The following is a 10,208-nucleotide window of genomic DNA, read 5'->3' on the forward strand; positions in this document are numbered from 1 at the left end:
CCTCTGCCTCCCAAGTGCTGGGATTAAAGGCGTGCGCCACCACCACCCGGCAAGACAATAATTTCTTAATGTACATAAATCTTTACCTCTATGATCCAAACGAAATATATCTTGGCCATATGGATCATGTCAAACAGTAACCAGAGGTCTGTTCCACATGGAGCTGAACAAGTTTTCTGAAAAGGCTTCACAAATGGGTTGCAGAGCTCCTTGTCTGGGCCTTTGGTGGTAAGAGTGGGGGCAGCTCTCTCAGGTCACAGCCCCCCCACTTTCATGCTAGCAACATGTTGAGACAGATAATTCTTCTTTACGACAAACTTTCTTGGTATTTCAAAGCTTCTCTACCAGCTAAGAGCCAGTAGCTGTGACAAGATGGCATTGCCAAATGTCCCCTTGGTAGGGGACGGAGCAAGAGCCACTGACCTGAGTGGAGTGGCTTAACCAGTTCACAAAACTTCCTTGGTGGCATGCAACTGCTCAGATGCCAAAATAAGGAAGGTTCTGGAAACTACAATGACTGAAGTAATAATGATAATTTTAATAGTAATATTGGTATTGGGGATTGAATCCAAGAAGAATATTTTTCTTTTTCTTTTTTACAGACAGAGTTTCACTGTAGTTTGGAGTCTGTCCTGGAACTAGCTCTTGTAGAGTAGATTGGCTTCAAATCCACAAAGATCCACCTGCCTCTGCCTCCCGAGTGCTGCGATTAAAGGCGTGCACCACCACCACCCGGCAAAGAATAGTTTTCAATACTTTTTATGATATAAGACAAAATGATTTTTAAAATGGGAATTGGCCAGGTAGTGGTGGTGGGGCACACCTTTATTCCCAGCACTGAGGAGGCAGCGGCAGGCAGATCTCTATGAGTGAGTCCAAGGCCAGCCTGGTCTACAGAGGGAGTTCCAGGACAGCCAAGGACAACAAAGTGAGACCCTGTCTCAAAACAAAAACAAAAGCAAAAAGCTGATAGACCAATTCATCAATATATACCTGACAGAATTTCCAAATAGCAAAAGCAGAGGGACTGGATATGGAGAGAAAACCGGAGGCATCTATTCAACGGAGAAAAGCTTTGGAGGCTGGAAAGCTGGTGTGTGTTTGCGGTGTTCATCCCAAGAGCACACTGCTTGCTACTCTGCGATTTCACTCCCGGATTCTGGGACTCTGGCTTCCAGGCAGAAGGGAGCATCAGAAGCTGGATTTCTGCCACCACCACAGCGAAAACACAATTTAGGAAGCTCCAGACCATCGGCAATGGCCAGAGCAAGAAATCTCCAGAAAAAAAAAGGGGGGGGGGACAAGGGAATCAGTGAGGAGCCGCCCAAAGGACTTTCCGAGCTAGGGAGACAGAACTGATAGTCAGGGAACAGTCGTGGAGGCTTCGAGATGGTTCCCCAGAGGACAGAGATGAGCAGCCTGGAGCCCTGGTCTTCATAGGGTTCCTCTCAAGTGCCCAGCAAGGAATCAATAAGTGTGTGTGTGTGTGTGTGTGTGTGTGTGTGTGTGTGTGTGTGTGCGCGCGCGCGCGCGCGCTCGCATGCACACACTCACAGACGCAAGCAAGCTACTCAAGGCCAGGGAAAGAGGCACCTGCAGGATTAGCCAGACCAGTGTGAGGACTGACTCAAAGCCAGGGCAGCTCAGCCGATTAGACACACTCAGAATTCACCAGATTGTTCAGGAAAGGTAAACTATTCAGGAAAGCCTTGCCTCAGTGATAGGGATGACTAAGGCGTACCCGAACACTCTTCCTCATCAAGATGACCATCATTTTATGGATGATACAAAGGTCTGGTGTTTATCTGACAAGCAATAGGAGATTAGCAGGCATAAAGGGACAGAGTAAAGAGACAATACAGACTTAGGAGAAAATATTTGCCAGCAGTGTTTGAAAAGGGGTCAATATTTGCAAAGCATAAGGAACCTAGGCAGAGGGCTAGAAGTCACGCTCTCTGTTTACACAGAGTAAAACCACTGGAAACAACCTGACTCACAGAAGCGGAAAGTAGAAGGGAGGACTCCCGGACTAGGGGTTGGGGAGGGGTGGGGATGGAGTTAAAGACTGGAGTGAGAAAGGAGAAGTCAATATTGATGGCGATGTGTACGTATACTAATTCAATCGCTGGCATCGTGCAGACTGAAGCAAAATAGGACAGAAATTACAGAGACACGGGAAGGAAAAGAGGCCCCTGAGTTTGGGGTAAAATTAGTCACAGAGATGTTCATCTTCCTACAGAGGTCTCCAAGGGAGATGTTAAAAACAAGCTAAACCAGGCAGTAGTGGTGCATGCTTTTAACCCCAGCCCTCGGGAGGCAGATCTCTGTGAGTTCAAGGCCAGCCTGGTCTACAAGAGCTAGTTCCAGGACAGCCAAGACTGTTATACAGAAAAACCCTGTCTCAAAAAAAAAAAAAAAAAAAAAAAAACCAAATTACAACAAGCTAGCCAGGCCTGGTGACACACACCTTTAATCCCAGCACTCGGGAGGCAGAGGCAGGTGGATCTCTGTGAGCTTGAGGCCAGCTTGCTCTGGATAGTGAATTTGGGTCAGCCAGGGCTACATGGTGAGAATTTGTCTCAAACAAAACAAAATGAAAAACCAAGCTAGGGACCAGCGAAACCACTCACTTGCTAAGGGTGCTTGCCACCACACCCGACAGTCTGAGTTTGGCCCTCGCAACCCACATGTTGGAACATTTTAATTCTTGTTTGAAATGACAATCTTTGAATAACTGTAACTTAGAAGCTCACAAACCCCTACTGAGTCTCTGTAAAGCCACCAAAGCTAAGTTCTCTCAGGGCCTCAAGACTTAAATGTATATTGTCTTTCCTTAAGTCACCCAGGCTCTGCAAGCTCCTTCTCATTCCCAATGTTTATGTTTAAATACAAAATGCATATTTATTCCTTATTTTTTGAGACAGGGTCTTACTATATAGTCCTGGCTGGCCTCAAACTAGCAGAGATCCCTCTGCCTTGGTCTCCTGAGTGCTGGGATTAAAGGTCTGTGCCATGTACCCACCCTTATCCCTTATTTTAATAAATCTGATCATGTGACTCTGTTCTAACTTTTCATGAAATTCATCTCTGTGTTATATTCAAGAAGTCAGCTTTGGAGACCAGCCTGGTCTACAAGAGCTAGTTCCAGGACAGGCTCCAAAACCACAGAGAAACCCTGTCTCGAAAAAACCACAAAAAAAAAAAAAAAGAAGAAGTCAGCTTTGGACTGGAGAGATGGCTCAGTGGTTAAGCACACTGGCTGCCCTTCCAGAGGTCCAGAGTTCAATTCCCGGCAACCACTGGTGGCTCACAACCATCTATAATGAGATCTGGCACCCTCTTCTCGCACATAGCTGTATATGCAGAGCAGAAATCATAAACGAATAAAGCAAACTTAACCAAAGAAGGAAATAAAATTTAAAAAGAAAAAGTCAGTTTTAGGAACTTGAGCGATGATTAAGTTAAGAGTTCTGGGTGTTCTTCCAGAAGACCTGGGTTCAATTCCCAGCACCCACATGGTTTCTTACAACTGTCTGTAACTCCAGCTCCAAGGGATCTGATGTCTTCATCTGGCTTCCACGGGCACCGTGTACACACATGGTTCATGTATATACATGCAGGCCAAACACTAGGTTTTTATGTTTGTTTTATTTTTAATTGTTTTATTTTATATGTATTTTGTATGTATTTTGTCTGCACGTGTGTATTGTACCACAGGTCTGCATGTCCCTCAGGACGCACCCCATCACAGAGCTACTTCCCCAGCCCTTGTTCCTTTGATCGGCTCTCCAGAGGCTCCAGGCTGGCCTTGATGCTTCGGACCTCAGCCTCTTCCTATTCACCTTGTTAGGCCTGGGGTTGCTCTCCAGCCCTGGGGTCTTTCTCCAGCCCTGGGGACACTCTCCAGTCCTGGGGTCGCTCTCCAGCCTTGGGGTCCTTCTCCAGCCCTGGGGTAGCTCTCCAGCCCTGGGGAAGGAGGCTGCAGCGTGCCCACCACACTAGGGGTGTAGGGTGACCTCTTCACCCCCTAGCTCCTGCAAGGGGCAAGGGCTGTGCTGGTTCTCACTGGCCAGAACGTGTCGAACACAGTCCGCACTACCTAGAGAAAGCTGGTGTGCACAGGGATAAGTGCAAATTTACCAACGGTCGAGTGACTAGATTTTCTGCAATTCACAGTTTGGCTTCGTTGCTCAGGACCTCAGAAAGCAGAGCAGCCAAAATGATCAATTACTCAGGACACCGTGAGAACAAGGCAGGAAGGCGTAGAAACGTGTGCAGATTTTACCTCCGCCGAGGGCTTATGAAACAATGCGTGACTGTCATCACACCACAGGGAGATCGTCTCTAAGTGCGAAAGCTGGTTTGCTAAAAGGTCTTGATGGTTTCAATTGCCTCCACCCTTCACTGGCCTGGGCACGTAAAAACTGCGAAAACTCACGTGTTCCTTCTTGACTGAGTTTGACCTCTTGTCCTTGACGGAAGGCCTCCCGCTCTGGCCTAAGGTAACCTCAGGTGGTGACTGGGTTGAGTGGTCGGGCCAGAGCTGACGAGATGAAAGTGTAAGCCTGTGGGTGGGATAGGAGGGTGGGCAGGAGGGCAAATGGCAGACAGGCTGGGTAGCCAGGTGAGTGGGCGGGAGCCGACTGGTTGTGGGAGGGGCAAGCGTGCAGGTGAAAGAGTGGAGGGGCGGTAGATGGGCTCCACGGGCTCCAGTGAATTGCCCCGGAGCTTGGGCCTCGCGTGCCTCCAGGCTACCCTGGACAGTTGGGTGAGGGTCTGTGACAGGACTGAGCTAGGTGGAAGAATTTACCCAGCTTTCTACTCTCTCCCTGCCCAAGGGTCTTTTGTTTGGTTCCCAGTTTTTTGGGGACAAGATTTATGCAGCCCATTTTGGCCTCCAAAATGCGATTCTCCTTTTTCTCAGGCCTCAGTTTCTCAGGTGCTCCGGCCACGAGGCCTAGTCCTAGTGTTCTTAGAACTATGGGGACCTGACTGGCCTCGAACAGGCAGTCGTCCGGGCTCTCCATCACCAGCCCAGTCTTGGGAACAGATAGCCGCTGTATTTAGTGCCCCTAGCCAACAAGCCTAGTGGCTTTTTGAATCCCCAAACCGCGTGGTTGCATTGCCCTCTGGTGGTCACAAGGGCATTTGTAAGAATTTTCCTTTTTCATTGTTCTTCCCGACTCCACCCCAACCCCGGGGCTCAGATACAACCTCCACAAGGACAAACGTTTCTGCCTGCTTATTATTGCTCTGCCCGCAGCATCTAGAACGGCGCCCAGCACCATGGGGAGGGGTGAAGAATGCTTTCAAATTCTGCCCGCCACTGTGTGGAAATGCACCCTCCTCGGCGCACTCTCAACCCCATGAGTCTCAGTGTCTTTCTGGGTAGCATGGAGATGCTCACAGCCCACACCTCCTCATTAGCAACTGGAGGATGGGACCTGCACATCTGGGCCAGAGCACGCAGTCCCGCTTCTCCCTTCTCACCTACCAGCCTTCCCCGATGATGCCACAGCCGGGGGTGGGGGGGACAGTAGGCACCTTCACTTAGCAAGTCAACTCGGCCATTTGTCAAATGGGCTTCACACTGGGCACGGGGCAGCTGGAGGAATGCTGTAGCCCTAGTCCCAGGCTGGCCAGGAAGCCAGCCACCAAGTGGGAAGGGAGACTCCTCTTCTGCCCTCCCCTCCCTCCAGCCCCCTGAGCCACACCCAGCCTCTCTCTGCCCCCTGAGCCCACTAAGAGGCTCTAGCCTCTACCTGAGCATCGAGCATTTCTCAATCTGTGGGTCTCGACCCCTTTGGAGATCGCATATCAGGTAACCTACATGTCAGATGTTTTCATGACAGTTCATATGGTAGCAACATTACAGTTATGAAGTAGCAAGGGGAATAATTTTATGGTTGGGGTCACCACAGCACGAGGAACTGTACTAAAGGGTCACAGCGTTAGGAAGGCTGAGAACCACCGCTCTACTGGAGCCTGTTCCATGGCAAGACCCACATTCAAGCCTTCCCAGGCCGCTTCCCGCAACTCCCTGCAGCCACCCTGCCCCTCTCCAAAGGCATCTTCCTTTGCAGGACTGACTCCTCACTGAAAATAGGCTTGTCTCTTTTTCTAGCTTGTACTTGATTGTTGTTGGGACAGAGTCCAAAGCCTCTGACCTACCATTTTGTGGTCTGGAGCCAGCCCATCCCCTAGCCATCTGGCTTTCCAAGCCCAGCTCCAACCACTTGAGCACACACTGCAAGCTATTACCTACCTCTGGGCCTCTGCCTGAAAACCCACACCCTCATCTCTCTCCGGCAAAGAGGGTGTGTTCTGCTTGGCTTCTCTGGAATCCTTTGCTTTCTTTTCCTCTGATAATGGAATCCCTTCCTAGTTCACAGATTCAGAGAATCCTGGAAGGGATTTCTGAGTTCAAAATTGAGCTTCAAATTCAGCATGGCAGAGTTCATTAAAAACAATAATAACGGGGCTGGAGAGATGGCTCAGAGGTTAAGAGAACTGACTGCTGTTCCGGAAGTCCTGAGTTCAATTCCCAGCAACCACATGATGGCTCACATCCATCTATAATGAGATCTGGTGCCCAGAACACTATATATGTATAATTTAAAAAAATAATAATTTTAACATTAGCCAAGTGTAGTGGCTTCACTTGGGAGGTGAAGGGTTAGGCATCAGTAGCTCAAGACAAGCCTTGGCTACATGGTGAGTTCCAGGATAGCCCGGGCTACATGAGCTATATAAGCTTCGTGAGCTCGCACCTAAAAGCAAAAACAAAACAGCAAGGTTGTGGATGTGACATGTGCAGGAAGTCCCGAGGGCCACTGCGTACAGCCCACCCCTTGTCTGGTCCAGCTCACTCGCTAATTTTAGATTCTAGAGCACGGGTTTGGGTCTCCTAATACACACTCCTCATCGCTGCCCCTCTCAGGCCCTGATGCCACCTGGAATTCTAGATTGGGGGCTTTCTGGTTATAGAGCACCCCTGGGCCCACGTTTCCTGCACTGGGGTCCGGCAGTGCCCCGTTCTGAGGGGACTTCGTTCTCCCTCTTCAGAAGTGAAGCGGGAATTAGGGCTCTCAAAGACTTAAGGTCTCTGGGGTTGGGCCACCTTGTTAAGAGTGTGGCCATGTTGCTCCCAGAGGAAGGGCAGAACCCAGGAGGGGGTCAGAGAGAATGGGCGCAGTGCTATGCGACACGTCCAGGCTGTGCCCGTGAGAACAGGCCATGCCCATGGGAACGGCCCCTCAGCTCAGAACAGCAGCCAGCTCTGCCCAGTATCTCTGCCAGGAAACTCTGAGCCTCCTGACACACAGCCTGGCGAAGGCAGGGGTATGGATGATGCGGGCCTCCATCTGTCGGGCTTCAGACTGAAGTGAGCTGAATGTTTGCCCTTCCACACCCCCAGGGACACCAGGCAGGAAATATTTCTCAGTCAACCTCAGGCCATGCCGGGCGATGGTGGCGCACGCCTTTAATCCCAGCACTCGGGAGGCAGAGGCAGGTGGATCTCTGTGAGTTCGAGACCACCCTGGTCTACAGAGCTAGTTCCAGGACAGGCTCCAAAGCCACAGAGAAACCCTGTCTCGAAAAAACAAAAAACAAAAAAAAAAACCTCAGGCCTTTGTGGGAAAGAACTGAGTTTTCCTCTCCTGTGGCAAAGGGTGAGATGTGTGGGCTCTGAGAGGCAGAGGAAGCCCCAGAGGGAGCCCCTGGGAAATGTCACCTCACAGATCACCAGCACCTGGGACCTCTCATGGCCATGTTCCTCCTAGAACCGCCTTAGAAATTCTAGCCTTAGGTGAGGTAATGGTAGCACCTCGGGCCTTAGCCAAGGGGAGGGTCACAGCTAGGGGGCAAACCTGACACCCTGACACCATCCACCTTCAAATATAAGATATTGATCCCAGAATAAAAAAGAGAACCTCCACGCATTTCTCCCCAGTGTCCTCTTGCTGCTCACAGCTTCTAGTCTACACATGCAGGAAGAGTTTAAGCTAGGTGTGGTGCCATGGTCTGAGCCGTGAGAACACAGTTAAAGTACAAGGCCAGCCTCGGCTACGTGGCGGGGGAGGGGAGAGCAGGAAAGAAGAAAGGAGGGAGGGAAGAAGAGGGCTGAGGTTAGAGCATGCCTGATCCTCAACCCTGCCGACAGATAAAGAGTTTGGGCTGTGCTTGTGGCTTGTTTCCTGTCAAATGTCCCCAGCTGCCCACACAGGCCATGTGCTGTCAGCTGCCGGGTGCCAGAGTCTTGCTATGAAACACCGTTTATTAAGGGGGCAACCTTTCTAGAAGGTGGTGTTTGAAAACAAGTTTATGTCTTAGAGTAGGGGAGCGGTACTGCTTTCTAGCGTTTACTGGCCGCTGGGTGTGCGGTAGCCGTCATCCACAGCTCAGGAAGGTCGAACGTTTATTAGACCTATTTTACAGATGAGAAAACTGAGGCAAGCAAAATCAAAGTCGGCCCCGGCAGGTCACACAAGCCGGGGCTGGCAGAGCTAGTGGGAAGCTCAGGTGTCAGGTGAGTCCTGTCGCCTTTGAACCTAAAGAGGGCCAACAAGCCAGAGTGTCGCCTGCTGGTGGCGTCTTTTCCGGCTTTAAGTCCTACGGGCATGAGGCACTGGAGTAGCACCTTCAGCAAACAGCTTGAGGGAGAAATCCAGGGCTGGAGCAGCCTGCGTCAGCATCCCCAGAGAGATGACGTCAATGTGGGTCCCACAGAACAGGGGGAGGTTACCCAGTGTGACGCCCCCACTGGCTTCCACAGCCACGCTGGGGAACTTGGCTTTCAGGGCAGCCGCTGTGGGGTGCAGCTCCTGTAAGATACAAGCGGAGAGGAGGTGAGAGCTTCCCACCCCTTCCCTCGCACAGACCCTGCCCAGGAGTCGGATCCGTCTCACCTCAGGCTTGAAGTTGTCCAGCAGGACCAGGTCAGCGCCAGCCTGTGCTGCCTGCAAGGCCTCCTTCAGGCTGCTGCATTCCACCTCTACCTTCAGGGCGAAGTCGGCTGCCTGCCGGGCCCTCTGCACGGCCTGCGAGGCCGACAGAGAAAAGGTGAGGTTGGCTCACCTGGCACTGGACCCTGGAGCGCAAAACGGAAGCCGGCCTCCTCCATTTACAGATGGCATCCCTAACCCTGGGACTCTGGTGGAGGGACTGGAATGAGGGTCAGAAGCGGACCCTAGTGAGAACAGCGGCTCAACCACTCACCTTTTCCACGCCGCCGGCTGCCATCACGTGGTTGTCTTTCACCATTATCAGCCCTCCTAGGTCGTAGCGGTGGCTTGCAGCCCCGCCTATTAGGAGCCCGTACTTCTCCACCAGTCGGAACCCCGGAGTGGTCTTCCTCGTGCCCGCCACATGCCCATTCCATCCGGTGCCCCTGGCCACCTCCACAGCTGTCGCCGCCACGCTGGCAATCCCACTGCAGCGGGCCAGGGTGTTCAGGGCCACCCGTTCCCCCAGCAGCAGGTGGTGGGCAGGTCCCCGGACTTCGGCCACCTTGACCACAGGTACCAGCTTCGATCCCTCTGGGAGGAACCAGGACACTTGGCAGTTGAGCTGGGTAAAGATGGCATCAAAGAAAGGTCGCCCCGCCAGAACCCCTGGAGATTTGGCCCACAGCGCTGCCTGTGCGGGACCTGATCCAGTGACCAAGGCTGCAAAATTGAGACTCGGGCAGTCTTCTTGAAGCCAGCTGTTCGCCAGGGCTGCTAGGGTTGTAGAGGGCAGCAGGAGCTGCAGGCCTGAGGGGGAACCAGAGAGACAGCTGCTAGGCTTGTACTTCCTCCCTTGTAGCCAGAGGTGATACCGAAATGTCCAAAAGTATGGTCAACGGGGCACTAGCCAATCAGAGTGGAGATTGAGCTGGGGCAGAGGGTTAGGTCTGGAGCCAATCAGGTTGTCAGAGTAAATAAAAATAGCCCGCACCTAGCTAAAGTTAAACTTTCAGCAAGCATCAAGGAATTTTATAAGGAAGCTGGGCAGTGGAGGTGCACACCTTTAATCCCAGCACTCAGGAGTCAGAGGCAGGAGGATCTCTGTGAGTTTGAGGCCAGCCTGGTCCACAAGAGCTAGTTCCAGGACAGGCTTGGACAGGCTCCATAACTACAGAGAAACCTATCTTGAAAAATAAATAAATAAATAAATAAATAAATAAATAAATAAATAAGCCGGGCGATGGTGGCGCACGCCTTTAA

At 51.5% G+C, this 10,208-nt stretch overlaps 1 protein-coding gene across 1 annotated transcript in view; it reads right to left on the reverse strand.

The window, feature by feature from the left end:
* Positions 1 to 8,380: 8,380 nt before the first annotated feature.
* Qprt (quinolinate phosphoribosyltransferase) overlaps positions 8,381 to 10,208 on the reverse strand; it is a 14,890-nt gene continuing 13,062 nt past the window's right edge. The window contains exons 2-4 of the mRNA XM_005351281.3: positions 9,220 to 9,755; positions 8,910 to 9,041; positions 8,381 to 8,825 (exon numbers count right to left, since the gene is read on the reverse strand). Coding sequence (XP_005351338.1) covers positions 8,607 to 8,825; positions 8,910 to 9,041; positions 9,220 to 9,755 — 887 coding nt within the window. The 3' untranslated portion in view covers positions 8,381 to 8,606. The remainder of the gene's footprint in view (positions 8,826 to 8,909; positions 9,042 to 9,219; positions 9,756 to 10,208) is intronic.

The sequence above is a fragment of the Microtus ochrogaster genome, chromosome 8 (assembly GCF_000317375.1).
Source record: "Microtus ochrogaster isolate Prairie Vole_2 chromosome 8, MicOch1.0, whole genome shotgun sequence".
In the NCBI taxonomy this organism is placed as follows: Eukaryota; Metazoa; Chordata; class Mammalia; order Rodentia; family Cricetidae; genus Microtus; species Microtus ochrogaster.